General features: G+C 54.8%; 1 protein-coding gene across 7 annotated transcripts in view; it reads right to left on the reverse strand.

Annotated features, from left to right (window-relative positions):
• Nucleotides 1-22,847, reverse strand: part of CLEC16A (C-type lectin domain containing 16A) — a 221,225-nt gene that overhangs the window by 28,506 nt on the left and 169,872 nt on the right. Inside the window, exon 23 of one of the 7 annotated variants that reach the window (XM_047780501.1) lies at nt 10,598-10,975. The exons of the other annotated variants lie outside the window; for them this stretch is intronic. Coding sequence (XP_047636457.1) covers nt 10,845-10,975 — 131 coding nt within the window. The 3' untranslated portion in view covers nt 10,598-10,844. Of the gene's footprint in view, nt 1-10,597; nt 10,976-22,847 lie in introns of those variants that run through there. 7 annotated transcript variants of the gene reach the window in all.

Below are 22,847 nucleotides of genomic sequence, written 5' to 3' on the forward strand. Positions count from 1 at the left end.
ACCCTATAATGAAAAGGAATATGAAGCTGTATACCTGAAACTAACACAATGTTATAAATCAACTATAGTTAAAAAAAAAAAAAGGAACCCTCTGTTGTACAGGAAATAGCAGGTGTGTGGGGATAGGGAGAAGGGAAAAACAAAAAACCCCAAACAAAACCCCCCACAACCCAGCAAGTCTGATCGTGGGCTGTACATGTGTCCATGGATGCCCACTGTGCACTGTTTGTGATGGCAAAAACCAGGAAGCAACTGGTGCTGGGGTGGGGGGCACACCATGGAATACTACACAGCCCTGAAAAGCAATGTGCAAAATTTATGTGTTAACCCAGAAAGGTTTCTGCTTCACAGTGGTGTCTGAAAAATCAAGCTGTAGAAAGGTACACAGAATGCTGCTGCTGCTTAGGTTTAAAACAAAAAGAGGCCGTCTAAAGCGTAAGACACCTACAGATTCATCCCCCTTGTCCTAAACCCTCGAGGGTGGATGTGTTCTGGGGTTTAGACTGAAGGGGTAAAGGCCACGTGGGGCATACGCATATGTTAGGTCACGCCCTCAGCTGGGTCTCAGGCAGTTAAAACTAAACCTATTACATTTCTGCAGGGGGAAAAAAAAACAAAAAAAAAAAAAACAAAAAAAACAAGTCTATTCACAATAATGACATTTGCAAGTCTTATAAACAGCCTATAAATAGTTCAGGGCAGGTTTTGCCACCAAGTGAGTTACGAAAACTCTTTTGGTGTTTGGCGCTGTGTGGATTGCAGAACTGGAGAGAAGGGCTGAGGCTGTGTGTGGCCCACTGCAAAGCGGCATGTAGGCCCGCCTCTGTGTGGAGAAGGGTCTAGGAGGAGATGAGCCAAACCGTGGGCGTCTGGGGGGTGGGGGGATGGGGGAAGAGCGGTCAAAGGGGACTCAGGTCCTGTTTGTAACATTACAAAAAATATTTTTTTAAATGAGACATCAACTCATGTATTTCTTGGATAACTAAAAATTAGGGGAAAAAAGTGAAATAGAAAAAAAAAAGCAGAGAAAACACAGATGAGAACTAGAATATTAGTGAAGCTTTTTTTCTGGGGTGGAGGGACTGTGGTGATTTCTTCTTCCTGTGGCTTTACAGTTTCCACTGATAACTTGCTGCATTCACCAGTCGTGTGTGAATGGCACCATTGCACACGGGGGCCTGCGGCAACAGCAGGACACTCGACTGGTTCCATCTGTTCCTGTTGTCACCAGCTCATCCTCAGGGCCCTGGTGACTTGGCAGGGCTGAACCCCGTTCTCCCTGACTCATGGCCACCAGCACCCGGCATTGCTCTTGCTCCGAGCAGCCGCCGCGCCTCCATCACCAGGAAGTGCGGGCCCTTCCCAGGGCGGGCGCTGCTCACACACGTGCCGCTTTGATTCATCGTCTCCCTTTCTCTCTCTGTCCTTTATTTTTCTGCCCTCTTTGGCCTTTGATTGCTTTTCGGGAGTTTATCATATTGAACTTTTATCCCTTTCCAGGAAAGCCTATTCTTTTTTTCTTCCCTTTCACAATTAATAAATAATCGTGAGAGCACTTCTTTGGACAGAAGTACATCCTGCCTCCTAAAGAGAACTGCTGGAGCGTCTCTTTTGGGGCCCCTCCGGGTCTGTGAAGGGCACATCACCTGTCACTAGAAGAGCACTTGGGTCCATCGCCGTGCGGGGTTGGGGGGTGGGGGGAGGGTGCCAGTGGCGCTCCCCGCATTGGAGCTGTTCTCCGCCGCCCTCTGAGCCCGCTGCGCTTCAGCCATCCCGCAGAGAAGGGGTGGCCAGGCCAGAGCACTGGCCGGGAGTCTAAGGGCCAGGGTACAAATAGGGCGACAGAGAGTGGGCTTGGCAAGCACGTTCAAATCCCAGCCCCGGGATGCTGGCTGCCCATGTGGCCTCGAGCCTTGGGCTTCCCTGGGCACAATGCGGCGGGAGTAATCCCTGCCTCAGGCCTTGCTGTGAGGATAACACGAGAGGAATACCTACAACTGTGCTCAGCCTCGGGCAGGTAGAGTAGCCGCTTGGTGAACAGGGGCGGCATTGTCAAGTCACAGCACCAGGCACGGCTCTGAGCATTTGTCTGTCTCCTGATCCCCTTCACCGGTTTTGACCATAAGAAAAGAGGAGTGCCGGCCATCGCCAAGGAATCGCATGGAGCATTTGGGATCATATTTTAAAAGTCGCTGGAGTGAGCTGACCTATCAGCTACCTGCACCAGGAAGTGACCTGCAGGCCAACCAGCAGGTAGCGTCTACCTGTTCTCTGCCTGCGATCCACGCCGCGAACACGCGCCCCCCAGCGCAGAGGTTTCCCATGAGCGCTCACTGCGGTGATTCTAATACCTACGTGCTTTCCCAGAAGTCATGATTCTGAGGTCAGACCACAATCAACAAAGATTTCTGGAAAGGTATGAAATGCAAACTTATCTCACCATTTACAGGAAAGAAAAGGGAACAGGAGCCTATTTTACCAGCAAGAGCAGAATCTTTTCTTCAAAGTCAAAAAGAAATGGAAAAAGAGGGCAAATCTTAAGGAAGAAGAAGGTGCCAGGTGAGTCTGGATTGCATCAGGGTTTCCCAATTATTCCCGAAGGTGCTGCAGGTTCCAAATTCTTTTTTTCACCCTTGGACTGCTTTAAGGAAAATGTTGCATAAATAGGACCGTTTTACAATTACATGGGACACAAATGAGATAACCTGGTCTTTAGAAAAAGCTGATGGCTTTGTCACAGTCCGACTAGCTTAAAACTCTTTTTAAAAAACATAACATCTGTGGAGTTTCTGTTGTGGCTCAGCGGTAATGAATCTGACCAGTATCCATGAGGATGTGGGTTCCATCCCTGGCCTCGCTCAGTGGGTTAAGGATCTGGCATTGCCGTGAGCTGTGGTGTAGGTTGCAGACGTGGCTCAGATCCCAAGTTGCTGTGGCTGTGGTGTAGGCCGGCGGCTACAGCTCCAATTTGACCCCTAACCTGGGAACTTCCATATGCCACATGTGTGGCCCTAAAAAGCAAAGCAAAAAACCCAAACCAAACCGAACCTAATATATATACATAAAATACTTTGAGATATAATTCCCATACTATAAAACCTACCCTTTTAAAGGTATAATCCAATGCTTTTTTAGTCTATTCACAGTATAAGCACTCATCACCACAATCAACTTTACACCACCGCCACCCCCTGCAGTGTGAACTAGTTGTATGAACACATGTATCCCCAGCTTTGCTGAAGGAGCCCCATCACCTGGCTTTTTCAAGGGCCTTCACTGAAGATTCTGCCATTTGTTCTGCAAGTGGCATAAAACGTGTCGTTCTTCACATCAGGTCTGGGCCCAAGGACTCTCCTTTCCAACAGAATTCCTCACTAAAACATCCTGGGCCCAGTCCCCCTCTTTGCGCTCTTCCCTGACCACGGGAGGACCTGGGCTGTGCTGGGAGCCCGGGGCTGAACGCCTTCTTGGGAAGCAGGACTGAGATCTCGGGCCCCGCTTACCAGGCCAGGGCTGAAACTGATGACAAAGAGGAATTGTGCGTCTAGCCAAACTGGTACCAGGTGTCATGTGGACAGAAGAGTTTTTATTCTCTGAGGATCCAGGCAGCCTGTGGGCCCAGGCATCAGTGGTTCTCCCATCCGTGTGGGTGCCTGTCTGGGATGGATTCCTGCCCTCTGGAATCCTCACCAGGTCAGATCCCTTCGAGCACACTGTCCCAGCTCTCAGCTGGCCCTCGATCGTGGTCAGCAGTTTCAGACTATCCAGAGCATCCTAGTGCCTGGGACGCCAAAGGGAGACGGATCTGTCTGCTCACCCCTGAGTCCACAGTGAGCAATGTCTGGCAAGCAAGTACTAGAAGAGTACTGAAGACTTGTTGGCACCATCCATCCATCCATCCACCTACCCCTCCACCCAGTCATTCATCCACTCACTCACTCATCCATCCACCCACCCCTCCACCTAGCCATCCATCCACCATCTACCCAGCCATCCATCTACCCACTCATCCATCCATCCATCCATCCACCCATCCACCCACCCCTCCACCCGGCCATCCATCCACCATCCACCCAGCCATCCATCTACCCACTCATCCATCCATCCATCCACCCACCTACCCCTCCACCCAACCATCCATCCACCCATCCATCCACCCAGCCAGCCACCCATCCATCCATCCACTCATCCATCCACCCATCCCTCCACCCATCCACCCACTCATTCATCCACCCAGCCATCCATCCACCCACCCCTCCACCTGGCCATCCATCCAGCATCCACCCAGCCATCCATCTACCCACTCATCCATCCATCCATTCATCCATCCATCCACCCACCCACCTACCCCTCCACCAAACCAGCCATCCACCCACCCACTCCTCTACCCAGCCATCCACCCACCCACTCCTCTACCCAGCCATCCACCCAGCCATCCACCCACCCACTCCTCTACCCATCCATCCACCCACCCACCTCTCTACCCAGCCATCCACCCACTCATCCACCCACCTACATGTCCATCCAGTGCTTTCTAAGCACTACTTGTAAGCCTCCTGATATAGTCCCAGGAGCTGGGCATATGGCAGTAAACAAAGCACAGTGTCTGCTGCCTTGGAGTTTATAGTTCAATAACAGGAGGGGGCAGGACAAGGGAGTGGGGTGGGGCGGGCAGACAATGAAGAGACAGAAGCTGAAAGGAGGTGCTTAGGCAGGGCAGGGGCATCTGGGGTGTTGGGAGTGGGGCACAGGAGGGTTGGGGAGGACGCTCCAGAGTGTGGGTCTGAGGTATGAGGCAGAGGACAGAGCGAGGCTGGTACCTGGAACAAGAGTGTTCTAAGCAGGGGCCAACCCAGTGCAGGGGCTGTGAGGCAGGGGGTGCCTGGCAGAGTCGAGGCTCAGCTGCGGCCCCAGGGGCTGCCTTGGCGTGAGGGGGGACAGTGGGAAGAGGCTGGGCCCGTCTTAGGAGGAGCAGAGGGATCAGACTGTGTGGGACCGTGGGGGCCACTGTGAGGAATGTGACTTTTCATTCTGAGTGAAAAGGGAGCCAGCAACGGATTTAAGCAGAGGACAAACATGATCTGACTTACACCTGAAAAGCACCTCTCCAGCTTTGGTGCTGAGAACCCCCAAGTGGCCAGGGAGGCTGATTCTGAAGGCTAAGGTCAGTGGGCAGCAAACGACACCCTGCAGGGCAAATCCCCAAGCACAGCAGCAGGCCTGATTTTGCAGGTGAGGTCTGGCTGGCACGCCGCCCTGCCCACTCATTGGCATACCATCCTGGCTGCTGGGCCAGTGGTCCCTGTCACAAACAACCCCTGGAGGGGACTGGACTCAGGCCGCATGGTGGGCTGGCTAAGCCCTGCCCCCTGGGGTTGACAGGTGATTTGGTTTCTGGCTGCTCTACATGGGGACACGTTTTCAGCCACACGTGGGTCACGGGATGGATCCCAGGGGCAGCCCAGCCTGGGGCGGGCCACTGCGAACGACTGTTTTCCTGCTCCAAGGGCGCCCCTGGGCCCTCCGTGATGTCCAGGGCGGTCAGCAGGCACAGGGGTCCTGCCGCGTGGCCTCATCTCCTGCTGCCTCCCGCCTGCACGGCTCAGGCTGCTAGTAGGAGGCGTGTACACGGCCTGGTCTGCACAGCCTGGGTCCTGCCACTTCCCGGATGTGCCCCCATTGAACCTGCCCGTCCGCCGGGACCCCCCTCAGGAGCCCACCCAGCTCTGCAGTTCTGGGAGAGGCGTTGTCTTCCTCGGGGCACCATGAACACCTTGAGGGTGGGGCCCATCCAGAACCTTCCACTCCTCAGTCTTGGCAGACCATGGCACGGGGCGGCGCTCCTAAAGTTCCTCGAAAGCAGGACAAGCTCAAAGCGCGGGCCTCTACGGGAAGTGCCTGTCTCCCTGGAGCCGCAAAGGAGCAGCGGCTCGCCTGGAGAAGGGACCTCAGTCGCACGGGCCCCACGACGTGCAAGCTCACAGGAGATGCTCGGGGACCGTCTGGGGGTCAAAGGACTGACTGTGAAAGGAATGCATGAGAGGATCAGAGCACCCGACCTCAGTGGAAACCCAGAACCCTCTTGGGAAGCCGCCACAGAGAAATTCAGGAGCTCTTTCCGACTCTAGCAGTGTTCTCGAGACTGGATGGACATTAGAAGGAGCCAGGGAGCTTCGACAAACACCAACGACCCTCTCCTCACTGTTTCAACTGGGCTACACCGGCCACGGACGTTTTCAAACATTCTCAAGGCCATTCTAGAACTGCGCCGCCAGGGCTGCGGGCTGCAGAGTGAGGCCGGCTCAGCCCGGGCCTCCGGCTGGAGAGGGTCCTGCACCGGTGAGGGGACCCTGCTTCCGAAAGGGCTGTTCCTCTGCCCCCGAGCTCCGCGGGGGTAGGTCCTGTGAGCCTTGCTGGCTGAGTGAAGGGGTTCTAGGTGACGGGCTTCCTGAACCCCCAGCTGCCTGTCCCATGGAAGCCTCAGAGGTTTGACACCGAGGAGTGAGCAGCCCCCTGCCTCAGAGGAGCAAGAGCTGACCCGATGGCTCTGCTGGGCGGGGGAGGCCCCGGGGCGCCAGCAGCGGGAGGAGGAGGCCACTCTAGCCGGTGGCCGGGGCTCGTCCTCAGGAGCTGGACAGCACACCCAGTCCCTCTGCTCCTCACTTGGATGTGGTTCCTGAGCAGGACGCAGGGACGTGCTCACCCTTGGGTGGATGGGGTGAGTTAGAGAGTCCGTCATGAAAGGGACAGGAGCCAGGGACAGGAGATGCTTTCGAGAAACAGCTCTGGGCCCACAGCTGTTTGCAGACTTGAGGTCAGTAACTTTGAGGAATTCTCCTCCGATGGGCTTGGTAGGGGCTCTGAGCCTCCTGGCAGGCCTCTGAGACACGTTAGTAGTTCCACGGGACAGGGAACGAGAGTGAAAATGAGAACACAGACAGTCAGGCTATGGGCCGGGGTCCGAGTCAGGCAGAGGCAGGTTGGACAGCAGGGCTGCTAACTCGCTGTGCGAGTCTGTCAGTTACTCAACCAACTTGCGCCTCAGAAAACCTCAACTGCAAAATGAGCACGTGCCTACTTCTCCCCAGGAGGTTCTGAAGGGGAGGTAATGAATCCACAGAGCAGAGAGAAACAGAGCCTGAGGCGCAGAAGGCGGCCCACCGACGGGGAGGCTGTCCCCTCCCGCCCGCCCCCGCCACGTGCTCTCCCTGCCTGGAACACCTCTCACCTCCCCACCCAGTCTGTCCAAAGAATCCTTCTACCAATAGCCCACACCCCCTGCTCAGGGAGGGCCTCCCTGGTCTCCACTGGAGAAGACCAGGCCCCCCACTATTGACTAATTATTTGCTGGTAGGACTCTAGCAATAATACCTACTACATTTTTTTTTTGGCCACGCCCATGGCATGCAGAAATACCTGAGCCGGGGATCAAACCCATGCCATAGCAATGACCTAAGTGGTGGCAGTGACAATGCCAGGTCCTTAACCCACTGAGTTACAAAAGAACTCCATGCCTACTATTCTTTTGTTTTTTTCCTTGTCTTTTTAGAGCCATACCCACAGCATATGGAGGTTCCCAGGCTAGGAGTTGAATTGGAGCTGCAGCTGCCGGCCTACGCCAGAGCCACAGCAACGAGGGATCCGAGGTGTGTCTGCAACCTACACCATAGCTCACGGCAACACCGGATCCTTAACCCACTGAGAGAGGCAGGGATCAAACCTGCATCCTTAAGGATACCAGTCGGGTTCATTACTGCTGAGCCACAATGAGAACTCCAACGCCTACTATTCTGGTAAGATTGCAAGTTCCATGTGACAGAGACATGAATGTCTGCCACCTCCAATCCAAGCCCGGTGCCTGGCACACAGTAGGTGCTCAATAAATGTCTGCAGAACAAAGGAATGAATGAAGGGGTGAACTCCACTGCTTTCCCCAAAGCCCATCTTTGTGGATCCAGAAAGCAAAGAGCTAAAGCAGTCCCCAGCTCACATCACTGCAGCCCTATATTCTGCCAGCCCTAGAACTTTCCAGAAAGTTTCTAAATTCATCCTTGACCAGCAGGCCTTAAATCTCTACTGCAGAGGCTTGGCTGGTGCACCAGCATTTTCCATCGCAGGTCGGCACCTTATTATATATATTTTAAGGAGTTGTGGCGGAGAGCCAGCTCGGGCTACGAAAAGTAGGAGAAAAAGCTGTTGATGCATCACACCTAGCGGGCAAATGTCAGTGGGCCTGAGGAAACCTAGACAAGCACTTAGTGCTGTCAGCCAGGCACAGGCTTCCTGGGCCTGATTTATCAGTGAGCGCTCAGAGCCCAGCAGGGAAGACGGGAGCGCAGGAACCACGTGTGAGGGGAGACTGTTGAGATCATGGTGTCTCAGCTTCCAACTGAGGCTCCTCCAGGAAGAGGTGCAGGATTTCTCTAGGTTCCCAGGCCCTGAGTAGGAGCCCTGGACACTGGACCACGCAGACTGTGGGGTGACATGGCCTCGGGGTGACCACCGCCACCACATATCGCTGTGTGACCTGGGGCAAGGCACTTCACCTCTCTGAGCCTCACCTGCTAAGTGGGGGCGGCAACAGGGCCTTCTTCCACAGGAGGCTGGGACCCCGATCATGGAGACACTCAGCCTGTGGCTGGCAACGCGGGGAGCCTCAAGAAACCCTCCTCAGTGGTGGCCGAGCCATTAAGACATTTCAACCTCGGAACGGGGGGGTGGGGGCAGAGGTCAAAGCACACGACGGCTTCCTGGAGGTGGGGTCTGGCTGGTCACTGCCAGCTCAGTTTCCCCACCTCCTCCCCCTGCAGCACTGAGGTCACAGATGGGAAAGGACTTGCCAGTCCTGAGAAGACACACGGCATGCGGGGACAGGGCCATCTGTCACAGAGCAGGCAAGCTGTACCCAAGCCTGGCACTGACCAGGCCAGCCAAGGGTATCCCCCATCCGCCCGCCTGGCTCTTGGCGTCTGGGCAGACCCCCATGGCCCCCCACTGCTGTTCCCAATCCAGTCCTCCCCCAGCAGCCACAGGAGCTCAGACAAACCTGCAGGAGGTGCAGCCTCCCCAGGGCGCTCACGATGAAATCTGCTTGCCCTCCTCGGGCCTGTCCCGCCCGCCTTCGTGACCGTCTCCCCACCCCCGTCCCGACCCTCCCGTGTTCCAGAGCACGGGTCCTGCAGGCGACACCCCTGTCAGTGACTGCTCCCAAGATCTCTGGCACCCCTTTTCTATGCCTGCTCCCCGACGTGGCTGTCGGCTGTACGAGGGCTTGGAACAGGGCTGCCGGAGGAGCTGGGGCACGAAAGCACGACGTCTGAGGTGGCGCCTTCTCTGGTGGCTCCATCAGGGCAGTTGCTCGGAGGTCCCCTGGCCTGGCAGAGCCGGAGAGCACCGGCGAGCAGATGTGCGAGGGCCCTGTGCAGCGGCCTGGCGGGGCTGGGCAGCTGCTCGGCGAGGCGCGAGGGGCGAAGGGTGTGGGGCAAGGGGCGAGGGGTAGGCTGCTCTAGCCCCCTGGCTCCCTCCTCCTCTGGCTCCCTCTTCCCCTCCACAGGGGGCTGTTAAGACTCGGGTGGGTGAGAGGCACCTTCGGGAGCCTGGGCTGGGCTCCCGCCCTAGCGAGGCAGGTCCTTTCCTCAGCCCCGTTTCGCAGAGGAGGAGACGGAGGCTCAGGGGCCTCAGAGACTCCCTGATATCACAGCCGTCAATGGGCAGGTGCTGACTCACACCAGGATGGCCCGACTCCAGAGCATGTGCCCCTACCTTCCTCGCGCCAAGGGCTCCCTGCAGGGATGTGGCCCAGTCTGAACAGCATGGTGGTACACGCTGCTGCCCACATGCTGGGGGCCTTTAAGCTGCTGGAGGCCAGAGTTCCCTGTGGGTGTCTGGCCGGCACGGAGGGGCCCTCTGCTGCCCCGGGGCGGATGGGAGTCGGTCTAGGGTGGTTTCTGCATCGCTCTCTGCTTGGCGTGGAGTCAAGAGGTCAGAGAGGGGACAGTGAGCAGGCTGTGGCCTGCCCCAGGACCGAGCACTGTTATGGGCACTAGAATGCCAGTCTGAGCGGGAGGACATCTCCCTTGGGCATCGGGCAGGAAATCTGGCACGCATACACAAACCGCATTTTCCCAAAACGCTCAAGAGTGTATAAATGTCAAGTTTTTCAGAATGCTCTCCAAGTTACTGTGAGGCGGGGAGCGGGGGGAGGTGTTTAGGGGAGGCTTGTTCCATCTGATTTACAAGGACCTGCTCGAGTCAAGAGGCTGGAGGGTGCGTGGGACCCAGCATCTGAGGCCCAACTGCACCCGATGAGGTCAAGAGGCTCAGAAAACCACAACAAAGGGCAGCTTTACCCCAGAAGCGCCAGAGAGGCTTCAAGTCAATTTAGCAGGAAAGGAAAGCGCGCTGAGCAGGAGATGATGTCTTTCTCAGGAAGCAGGCCGCGGAGGCAGCAGAATGTGCAGGACTCTGAGACCAGGCTCCTCGCTCTGGGACGCAGGGCCAAGGGACTCTGCTTTTGACTTCTGCTGGCCCAGCTGCAAAAGCGGGACTGGTCACACGACATTTTTCATATATTTACCTCTTTATTCTCTGTAAAGCCACTGGCCTAGTGCCTGCCACATAGCTGGCATCCAATAAAAGGGCCTTTTATCCCGGAGCCTTAAAAAAAGTCCGTGATGCTTGCGGTCTGTGATACCGGGCACCTGAATTTTTAAAAACTCACCAATATTGTGGGGGGGAGTCACCATAAATCACAGTCCAAACTTGGTTATTTCACTCATTTGATGTGCCAATGCTCAGATCAGGTTGTGAGGATGTGGCCTTCAAGGACTCAGTAAAGCCGTTCATCAGCCCCGATGTGCTGGGCTTTGGAATATTTCTGCGATCGCTCTGGGGCTGAAGGAAGCAGGCTGCTTAAGTGTGACCGAGGTCCCCGGGCAGCCATTCCCGTTATGCTGGGATAATACAGACTTTGGGCCTGTTGGGAATTGAGATGTTAGAAAAATAATACTCTGTGTGTGTTTCTGGAGAAAAGCACGTTTATACAAAATGCCATGGCTGGACAGCCACAAATAAAGGAAGCTGTACATCAGTCACGGGATGTTGGTTACAGAGAGCAAAGCATCACGCTGAGAGTTGTGCCCTCAGCAGAGGTGCCGGGAGGTAAGGGCAGACCCCACCGGGGGCCCCATCCCGCCACCACACTCTGTCTGGGACGACGAACCAAGCCATGGGTGGGCTGGCCCTTGGAGACCGCTGCCAGCCCCTGGGAACCTTTCCAGTCGTCGCAGTGCCTGAAGGCCCCCAGGACAGAACAGCATCCCCAGGTCATGAAGGTTTTGCTGGGTCCGAAGTTGGGATCCTTAAAACGCCCTTTGTTAAATGCACCGAGAACACGCAGAGAGAAACCGAGGCTCTGTGATATTCTGCCTTCAACTAGCCCTGTGGCCTCTCGCTCCCTCCACGCGCATACCCCATGGATCACCAAATCCTGTTAGTTCCACAGCCTAGATGTTTCTGGGCTCGCTTCATGTTTCTTACCCCAGGGAAATCCTTGCGCAAGGGGGCGTGGAGGCCCTCCGATTTGTTAAGGACAAAAAATTGGCCGTGACCGCCACAACCGTCAATGGGAGACTGGCGAAAGAACAGCGGTTGGCCCGGCTCACAGACAGCCCCGCAGCGGCGCAGGCGGATGAGGGCGCTCCCCGACCTAAACACACCCAAGACAGACAGAGACTGAAAGTAGTATTCATTTCAAAAAAAAAAAAAAAAAGCAACGCCATACTATAGTCTGAGGACAGTGGGCAAATGCCCCCTAAAAGGTATAGAAGGCTGTACCCCAAGCTGAGGACCAGGGTACTTGTTCTCATCTGTAAGATGGGCACAGCACCAAACCGCACCCGTGGTGAGTGCCCAGGGAGCGGCTGAGTGTGCCCTGGTCTTTTCTGCGCACCTCCTTCCCCCCTGCCCTCCTGCCTCATCACCCCTCTTCCTTAGAACCTTCACTGGCTCCCTGCTGCCTCCAGGGTAAGATTCCAAGCCTTCCGCAGACCCGGAAGCCTTTGGCCGTCAGATCCCGCCTAGCTTGCCAGGCTGTCTCCACCTGGTGCGAATGCCAGGCTGGCCACCCGGGAGTCGTGTGCCATGGGGCCAGGGGCTCCCCTTCTTGGAGGAGGTTTCCTGGTCTGCACACTGCGGAAAGGCGCCAGCCTCCCAGGGCCGTGGCGAGGCTCCGTGGGAACTGCGGGCTCAGGAGGGCGTGGAGTCCACAGGGACGGTCTGTGTCCATGCGTGCCGGGCCAGGGGCTGCAGGGAGGGAATGGCTCTGTCTGTCTCTGGCCCTGGCTCTGCCCCTAGGAGTTGTGGGACCTCCGGAAAGTCACATGACCAGAATCTCACGGCCCATCTGCAGGAGGAAGCAAATTCCGCCCCGGCATTTTATCAGCACCTGATAAAAGCCTTTCTGAAGTGAGCCAAATCTGACTGCAGGGTTTCTCCGATATTTACAGCAGAAGGGGCTCCTGGCTTATTAACTGGGTGCAAACTGATTTAACACGTGGAAAAGGAACCTATCATGTGGGGTCCCAAGGGTCAGTCCTGACTAATAACAACGACCATAAAAAATACTGAGATAACCTTCACTGCAGGCTGCACGTGTGGAGGCGTCGCTCCAGGCACTTACATGAATTAACTCACTTTATGCTCACGGGCACCTAATGAGGGAGGTGACATTTCCATCCCTGCTGTTTTTTCTTTTTGATGGTGGTAATATACACGGAAAACGTGCCATCTCCACGATTACCTAGTGTGTGGTTCTGCCGTGTTAAGTGCATCCACACTGTCAGGCATCACCCCCATTTTTTGTATCAATGAACAGGCTCAGAGCGGTGATGAAGTGGCCGGAGGCCATGCAACGAGGATGAGGTGGAACCAGGACTGGAACCCGACTGTCTGCTCCAGGGCTGTGTGTCGCCACCTCCTCTGCTGAGTCTCACCCGGGCAAACCCTGCTGCTGAGAAGAGAAACCCCACAAAGGACGAATAGGATGCTGGGGTAGGAGCTGGGACGTTTTGTCTTTTCCTGATGCTTTCCCCGTCTTTCCCAATTGCTCTGCAATCAAGGTGTTTGACATGTACTAAGGTCAGAGCCGAGAAGTGACAGGAGCTGTGTTCTGGGGGTGGGGCCGGGCGTGCCCCCTGTGCACACGAGCCGCTGTGCCACTTGCTCTGGCACATGCCCGCCCATCCTGTGCTGCCAGCAGGGCTGCCCCCTGTGATCCCGCCAAGCCTACAGAACATTTCAAGGTGCAGCCAAGGTCAAACGGCCGCATGAGGACGGGGTTGTGGTCTCTCCAGGCTCCTCGCCGCCGGCAACTGCGAGACACACTGCCATCGCCAGAAGGCTCCAGGGCTCACAGTCTGAGGTGGGTAATAACCCCGAAAAGTGATGCAACACTCAATTCCTCGGAACTCTTTCCTCCTCCCAGCCTCCTCTGCAACCCCCGCCCCAAGGAAAAGCCCGTCCGGACCTGACGGCTGGCTCTGCCTGCTGTGTGTGCATCTCCCAAGACGGCTCCTCAGACTAGAGCTGCTGGCCTGGTGGGAAAGTGACTCTGGGGCCGTGTTCCAGGGGAGGGAACCTTTCGGGCCCTGAGCTGAGAACAGGGTTCCTCTGGGGGGTGTGCTCTCAGCCTGACAATGTGACCTTAGGTGCTTTCTTCACGGCTGCCCTAGGGACTCCAGGAAGCAACCTGGCAAGCAGGGACCTCACAGACAGGGCTCAGGGTCCCCCACCCTCCACCTGGACCCCTGAAGGCTGACCTCTTAGGGACAACTGCCCAAGAGCTTTGCAAGGAGTGCAAGTCCTGCTGCTTCTGTTTCAGGCAGGCTTCTGAAGTCTCCTTTCTGCCTTTTGTTCACGATAGACCAGGAACAAATTTGTCTAAGGGTGGCCTCTGCATGACCCTGACTTGGTTTGGAAGCGGTGGCTCTGGGGGAAGAGGCAGGCTTGGAGCGAGGGAACACCCGTCATTCAGAAGACAGGGATGGGGCGCGCTGTCGGGGCCAGAGCCATCCGAGAGTCCCCTCTGTACTGAGGCTGTGTCCTGCCACCCCCTCCCTCAGAGACGGGTGGCAGAGCTGTCAGGCGCAGCTGCTCGGCTCTTGCCAACACCAGCCTTGAAGCAAACGGTCCCGAAGCGAAACGCACCCCCCTATCCCCGGTAGTTCTGTGGCCTTGGACTAGCCCCAGTGTCCTATCTGTACAGTAGGGGAAGTGATACCTGCTTCCAGAGCTGTGCGGAGGGTAGAAGTGCCTGGCACGGTTAATTCTTCCGGTCTAACTGTACCCCACACTTGCAGAAATAGACGATTTTTGGTCCGAAACATGCAGAGGCTTGGAGCCAAGAACATGGTGTTGCTTGATCCCACTTGGGCCTCAGGTGGGGAGAAGGCACTTTGGAAGCCTCCAAACTGAGTCAGGAATGAAAGGGCACGGTGGGGGTGGGGTGGGGGGGGGGACGTCAGGCTCTGACCTGGGCGGATGGGAGTTCAAAGCCTTGCTGGGGAGAGAGGTATCTGCTGTGACCTTGGGCAGCTGGCTTCCTCTCATGCAGAAAAGGAAGATGAAAGGAGAAGACTGCATCGAGTGCTTAGCAATTCAATGTATTTTGCTTAAAAATATATATATATGGGCCTCAGGGTCAGATCCAAGTTTCTGCAACTCTTCAACCCAGTGGAAGGAGTCACCGACCAGGGAGCTGACAGCTGGGAGGGGTCAACACAGGGCCGGGGAGACTGGAGGGGTGGAGGCGGGGGAGCCTCTTCTTCCCGTGTGACTCTGGAAAGGGTATTTTTTGCCTAGAGGAGCTGGAAGGAGAGAGCTGGCTCCAGTTTTATAATCGGAAACAAGAAAAATAACAGGCCTAAAAAATCAGTTTCTGGGAAACGCTGCCACGAGATGACATGAGCACCTAGTACGTTCTCCCTGGGGGAGGAGTCAAGTCAGAACTGAGGTCTATGAATTACACATCGAGTTTTCTCCCTTTCTCTGCTTATTTATTTATTTTGGGATGTCAGGCCGAGGCCTTGTGGTCAGCTCGGCTGGCTCCGGGCACTCTGTAATCCTGCATTCCTCCTCAGCTACTCAGCTGCCAGAGGCTGGCTCTGGAACCGTGCTGCTTTCCAAAGAACCATTGCGTGTTCTGGGTCAGCGACCGATAGGGCCGGTTTGTTTGCTTCCGACAGAGATGATAACACCTGTGGAAAGCACAGCCCCGCCACTCGGGCTCAGGACTTCATTGTTTGCCCAGAGACAGATGGCGCCCTGCGTCCAGCAGGACAATGGAGGAAAGGGGACCCTCCTGCTGGCACAGGGGCCAGACCCGGGCACGAGCAAGGCAGCCAAGCCCCCGCGCGCGCGGGAGTCCGGCTGCTGGGAACGACTCACCCAGCCTGGCCTCCAGCCACCAACCCATGTCCCCAGTCCGATGGTCACTGAGCACCTGCTCACTCCCCAAGGGTCAGCCATCGAGGGCAGGACGGACAGGGCCCCAGAACCTTCTACGCTAGTGCAGGACAGTGATACAGATGAAAAGACAAACGGGAAACTTCAGTTAAAGGTAAGGGCTCTGAAGACTGGGAAAACAGCTCCTTAAAGTGTTCAATTCCTGTTCTGGGGGAGGGATAAATTAGGAGGCTGGGATTAAGGTACACACACCACCAGGTAGAAAAGCGGTCATCAACCAGTGTCGACCGCGTGGTGCAGGGAACTACACTCAATAATTTATAATAAACTATAAGGGAAAATAATCTGAAAAAGAATACACACACACACAACTGAATGGCTGTGCTGTACACCTGAAACTAACCTGCCATTGCAAATCAGGTATACTTCAAATTAAAAAAAAAAAAAAGGAAAAAAAGTTAAATTCCCATTTGACCCAGAAATTCCACTCCTAGGTAGATGCCCCCAAAGCCTGAACACAGGTGTTCAAACAAAAACTCATACACACACTCCCACAGGAGCACTACTGACACTGGCTAAAAGGTGGGGACAACCCACAGGGCCACCAACAGGTGTACGGATGGGGACACCGAAGGTGGTCTCTCCACACCAGGGGACGTGACTCAGCCATGAGAAGGAACGAAGCTCTGACATAGGCCATGGCCTGAAGGAACCTCCAAAACATGACGCCAAGTTAAAGAAGCCAGAAACAAAAGGCTACACGCGGTAGGACTGACATGAAACATCCAGAAGAGATAAACCCAGAGACAGAGCAGGTGAGTGACTGCCAGGGGCGAGGGGCAGGAGGGAATAGGGAGCGAGTGCCTAGTGGGTTCAGGCTGACGGGGCATAACGAAAAGGTCTCCGAACTAGGAGAGGTGGTGGCGGTGCTAGACTGTGAAAGCACTGAGCGCCACTCAACTGTGTACTTCCCAATGGCTAGTTTCATGCTGCGTGAATTCTGCCGCAGCTGAGAAACAAACCCCAGTTGCTGCGCAGAGTGGGGGTGGGGGGTAGGTCTCTGAAGAGGAAACCGAGCAGAACCCTGAATGCACCTGCCTCGCAGAGGGTTCCTGCTTCCAGCCAGAGGGCAGTGCGAGGACAGGGGTCCCGAATGGGTGGCACCTGGCCCTGGCGAGGGGCCGTCTGAAAGCCGGTGGCTGAAATGCTGGGCGGTATTATCTGCAAAGAGGGCCGCTGGGGGAGGAGAGAGAGGAGCTGGTTGTGGAAAGGGGCAGGACTGAGGCCGTGGAGAGGGGCTGGGACAGGAGGGGCTGGAGTTAAGCAGGGTGGAGAGCAGTGAAAGAGGCAGAGCGTCCCTTCCCTGGAGCCAAAAGGCTGGTGGGCAGCAGCTGATGATTCTCAGCTGGGGAAGGGTCACTTTTTTGGGACATGTCACTGAGCCCCCATCAGTGAGGGCCCATGACAGTCAACCTGCCTGGCTGTCTCCTCCAGTCTCCGGAACAGGCTAGGCCCTAAAGCCCTCCTGCTCGGGCCAGAATTAGGATGGGCTCAGGGAGGGACGACCTGAGCAAGAGGGACTGTGGTATTCTGTCCCCAACCCGCCCAACCCCGTGAAGACCCTCCCTCCCCGGCCGGGCACACGCACCGGCCTGTGCCCTTGCGGAGCTGAACGTTCAGTGGGGCCGAGGGCCATAAACATAAAACCAGCCAATAAATAGAATTTGTGATTTCTCTCCAAGCCAAATGGAAGAAGAAAAATATACCGAAGTGGCTGGTCGCCTATTAGTCCTGATTTATATTCTACTTTAATATCTCTTCCAAGGAAATGAAAGGTATATTTTCATCAAATATAATCATTTACAGTTGCTAAAGGGGGAGACACACTGCTCAATGACAATTACCTGGGCCTGCAGATAAAATCGGATGTGTCACAACAGAGCGAGCTCTTCTAGCAGTCACCCCGAGGCACATGGCTGGTGATGTTTTTTTCCCTTGGGAACTGTTCCCCCCGGCGGGAGCGAGGAACCCGCATGGCCCGGGATGTTGCAACAGTGTGGCCTGTGGTGAGGGACACAGGGCGACACTGGGACAGCAGCATCGGAGGCCAACCTGGGCCGTGTTCCGAGGACCCGTCCAGGGCCACCCTTTAGCTTTCGCAAACCTGTGTGTCAGGTGAGGGCAGTGCAATGGATGTGCAAACAACCCGAGTCGATCACCTGTGTGCCGGGGACGCACACCTGGCTCGCTTAGGTGGCAGAGGTTAAGCAGAGGAAGGCTGCCTGAGATCTTCTGGATGTCCGGGCTCCCGCGTGTTCCCAAGCCAGCCAGCATCGAGGGCCCAGCGGGAATTCCTTGTCCTCCTGGGAAAGGCACCAGGTGGGATCTGTGCTAAGGCTGCGCACAGAACAGGAACAAAGGCTCACTCCTCGTGCAGCAGAAACTGAGAGAAGGCCCTGTGCTAGGCACTGAGGTACGGCAGGGATGGGACACCCCGGGTCCCCAAGGACGTGACATTCTCCGTGGGGAAAGTACATGAATACGTCAGCCAGGTAAGGAGCCCGAGGGATGCAGAGACGATAAACCAGGCTAAGGTCATGGGTGGTAACCTTTGCTAGGGGAGTGACCAGGAGGCCTGAGCCATTAGCGGGAAGCAGCCACACCCAGATTTAGGGAAGACCAATCAGTGCAAAGGCCCTGGGGCAGGAGAGAGCTCCGTGAGTTAGAGCAACGGTTCTCAAAGCATGGTCTGGGGAACCCTGGGGGACTCCCAGGGTCAAAACTGCACTAAAAATAATGAAACAGCATTTTCTTTTTTCCTTTCATTCTCCCAGGAGTACACAGAGGAGTTTTCCAGAGGCCACGTGATGTGCGTCATCACAGCAGAAGCAGAAGCAGAGGGGATCTGCTGCCTCCTAGTCAGTCAGATATTAAAGATTTAAAAGGATATTTTGTTTTGGAAAACAGAGATATGGTTTATAAAGAACTATATTATTTATGTTTACATGGGATGGGTTATTATTTTTTAAATAAGTAAATATTTAAAAATATGTAAGTATTCAATGGTAATATTTACATATTTCTCAGTTTTAATTTCTTTCTTTCTTTTTTTTTTTGTCTTTTTGTCTTTTCTAGGGCGCTCCTGCGGCATATGGAGGTTCCCAGGCTAGGGGTCTAATCGGAGCTGTAGCCACCGGCCAACACCAGAGCCATCTGCGACCTACACCACAGCTCACGGCAATGCCAGAGCCTTAACCCACTGAGCGAGGCCAGGGATCGAATCCGCAACCTCATGGTTCCTAGTCGGATTCGTTAACCACTGAGCCACGACGGGAACTCCCAGCTTTAATTTCTAATATCTGAAATATCAATAAATATAATCCATACAAACTAAAGCTCTTTGGGTTCCTTAATACTTCCTTATTACTTTTTGGCCAGATCCTCCATCTCTAGGCTGCCAGGAAACTCTCCTCAATACTTTTTTTTTCTTTTGGGCCGTACCTGTGGTATATAGAGGTTCCCAGGCTAGGGGTCGAATCGGAGCTACAGCTGCCAGCTTACACCACAGCCACAGCAACTCGGGATCCGTGCTGCGTCTGCAGCCTACACCACAGCTCACGGCAACACCGGATCCTTAACCCACTGAGTGAGGCCAGGGATCAACTCTATGTCCTTATGAATCCTAGTCAGGTTCTTAACCTGCTGAGCCACAACAGTGACTCCCCCTCAATACTTCCGTGAAGAGTATGGAGGGGACCTGAGGCCAGAACTTGGAGAAGTGCTGACTCAGAGGAGCAGCAGGGGTGGTGTGGCCCGGTGGGGGTGGGCAGGGGCAGCGTGAAGGCAGGGGAGCTGCAACAGATAGGTCAGCACGGGCGCATCTCACGATCACACAAGGTCAGGGAGATGTCTAGCTTTTGTTCTAAGGGCACCAGGGAGCCACAGGGGGCTTGTAGGCAGGGGCATGGTGTGATACGATTTCCATTCTAGGAAGATCCCTCTGGCCGCATGGAGGGAAGGGGACGAGGCCGGAAGCCGGGGAATACTGTGGCAGCTGCTGCCACGGCCTCAAGGGCGAAAAAAGGAAAAAGGAGGAGCAGGCGGTGGGTGTGGGAGAGGGAAGGGAAGAATGAAGGAGGACTGCAAGACGCTGGGCGGCTGTGGGGCCAGGTACTGAGACAGCAGGTGCTGACAGTGGCGCCGGGGCTCCCCTCCCTCTCTGAGTCAGGCTAAGGCGCAACGGTTCTTTAGGTCACATCTCTGCATCTCTGGCGCAGGCAAGGGCAGGAGGGCAGTGAGGCCTCTCTACCCAAGGGCTCAGAGCCATCTCCGGGGGCGGCACACCCGTGGAATGTCCCCACAGCCCCCTACGCTTGAGCGGCGCTTCCAGGGGCTGGCAGGGGCGAGACAGCTGCTTTCAGACGCTGCCTTTGACTTGCCACCATCCCTAGTGGCCCACCCTCACATACATTGACCCTGGGACCAGCAGGAGGACTCTGGGCATTCCGGCAGTGCCCAGCCACCTGCCAGGCAGGGCTAGGCCACGGCAGGCAGGGCGACAGCCCAGCACAGGAAACCTCACTGCTCCCTGGAGCCTGGGCAGGGTGGGAGAGGCCAGTCATGGTGAAGCCTTCTGCAAACAGACAGGATTATGTAGATGCTGAAGAATGCGACATTTGGCTCAATTTATTAATTTACACTTGCCTTGTGCCAAAGATGAGGGAGCAGAAATAAGGACCAGGTTTTTCTCCTTAACCCATTAGTTCTCGAGCTCAAAGAAGCACTGATGATCCTAACGAAATGATTTTTTTTTGCCCCCCCCCCCTTTTTTTAAAATGGCCACACCCGCGGCATATGGAGGTTCCCAGGCTAGGGGTTGAATCAGAGCTGCAGCTGCCGGCTTACGCCACAGCCACAGCAACGCAGGATCCAAGCCTCATCTGCGACCTACACCACAGCTCATGGCAATGCTGGATCCTTAACCCACCAAGCAAGACCAGGGACTGAACCCATGTCCCCATGCATGCTAGTCAGGCTCGTTATCGCTGAGCCATGATGGGAACTCCAAGAAATGATTTCTTAATCAATATAACCTTATGTGTCAATTTGTTTCAATTAAAAAAATTATATGGGGGGTGGGGGGATGTGCTTGGGTCGTGGGATGGAAATCCTGTGACACTGGATTGTGATGATCACTGTACAACTACGGGTGTGAAACATTCACTGACTAATAAAAAAAATAAATAAAACTATAAAGCAGCGCTTATAGAAATGTTATAACAAAATCACAACTGTGCGTTAAAAAGAAAAGAAAGAAAAGGAAAGAGAGGAAGAAAGACATGGTCTCTTACCAGACCAGTTCGTACTCAGTTAATTGAGACAAACGGTCGTCCTTTCACTTACTATTTAACCGTTTGCTATTTAACCATCTCTACGGACCATGAAGCAACCTGGAGCGTGTTTAACAAAGAACCCTCTCCAGGCTCCCCGGCGGCGGCAGAATCGTCTCCCCTCTCACAGCTGGAGGCGGAAGGGGGGGGGCTGCGGTCAGTCTGGTAGCCTGAGACTGGACTTAACGGAAGAGCCGCGGGCTGCGGCGGCGGACGCTTTCCCAGGGAGCGGGCCAGGGCTGCAGACACGGGCGGGGAAGGCCTCCCCTTCAACATGGCAGGTCCCCCGCTGGGAATTTCCTCCAGAGTCACGTGAGATGTGCACACTTACGAAGACGTTCTCGGTGACAATGGATGGAGCAAACCACTGGGCAGGACTCAAATGTCCATCACTATGAAACGCTACACAGATGTTTTTGGTCCGTCCATGCACCAAAACACCTCACAGCAATAAACAAGCATTCTCAACTTACATGGGCGTACAGATAACACCGCCTTGTCAATAAGTGAAAACAGCAAGACATGGAGTGACATACAACCCACCCTGGGTGCAAGAGAGATGAGCCAAACGTTTCTGGAAGGACACGCAAAACTGTTAACAATGGTCACTTCTGGGGCCAAGCAGTCTTATGTTTCATGGTGTCAGGTCCTCTTTGGATTTTTCTTTTTTTTTTTTTTTCCCTTTTTAGGGCTGCACCCTTGGCATAGGGAGGTTCCCAGGCTAGGGGTCGAATTGGAGCTGTAGCCGCTGGCCTATGCCACAGCCACAGCAATGCCAGATCTGAGCCGTGTCTGCGACCTATGCCACAGCTCACAGCAATGTCAGATCCTGAACCCACTTAGCAAAGTCAGGGATCGAACCTGTGTCCTCATGGATAACGGTCAGATTTGTCTCCGCTGGGCCACAACAGGAACTCCCACTCCTGGGATTTTTAAAAATCATATGCTTATGGTATATACTATAGTTCAAAAATGAATTCACCAAATCTAAGGATGAGAATGAATCACGGGGTGGAGGGGAAAGAGGGACCCTGATTTGAGTCAGGTTCTTTTGACTGCATTTTGTTCTTAGACGGGTAACTGCTTTTGAAAACATTTCGCAACATTTGCAGTGGAAGTTTGAAGCCCTGACCATGGAGGGCTGAAACTGCAGGGGACAGCTTGGCTCATTTTCTGAAGTTTTGTAACTGAAGAGCAAGGTTCTCTTTCGAGGGATCAGGGTGCATGTGGATGTGCCTAAAGCAGACGTGTCAGAACAGGAAGGGGGAGCCCGCCCGCGTGCCCTTCTGCAAAAGCGGGACTTGGAGTCCTGCCAGGTGTCCTTGAACTTTCTGTGCTGCTCTATGGAGAGGGGGGGAGGAAAGTCAGAGATGCCTCTCGGTGAGGGTGGGAGGAGACGCTCCCAGAAAGAAGAGAGGGGCAGCAGGACCATCTTCGGAAGTCTCCCTTCTTTGAACCACACACACACACACACAGTCTCCCTTCTTTGAACCACACACACACACACACACACACACACACACACACACACGAGCTCTTCCCAGTCATGCTCTACGGAGAAGCAATGACTCCCACCACCATTATGAATCACACACACACACACACACACACACACACACACACACACACACACACGAGCTCTTCTCAGTCATGCTCTACGGAGAAGCAATGACTCCCACCACCATTATGAATCATCTAAGTATTGCCAAGAAATTTCCAAGAAACTTTTTCGTCTTCATTCTGAGGAGTTTTTCCACATCCTCAACAAATCCCTGGAAAACAAACCCAGGCAGTAGAACACCAAAGAGAAAGCCAAGATTTCCTTCTGGGGCTTGTGTTTAATCTTGAGCTGAACTTTGATAAGTTCTATGAAATCGCTGCTTCCTACCGACTGGATTCCTGAGAGGGAAAGGGACGCGTACACAGGCTCCAGACCGAGGAAGCCCCAGAAGCCTGCCTCTCCCGCTCCTTGGAGGGGACAGGAGGTGGCGCAGG

The sequence above is a fragment of the Phacochoerus africanus genome, chromosome 5 (assembly GCF_016906955.1).
Source record: "Phacochoerus africanus isolate WHEZ1 chromosome 5, ROS_Pafr_v1, whole genome shotgun sequence".
In the NCBI taxonomy this organism is placed as follows: domain Eukaryota; kingdom Metazoa; phylum Chordata; class Mammalia; order Artiodactyla; family Suidae; genus Phacochoerus; species Phacochoerus africanus.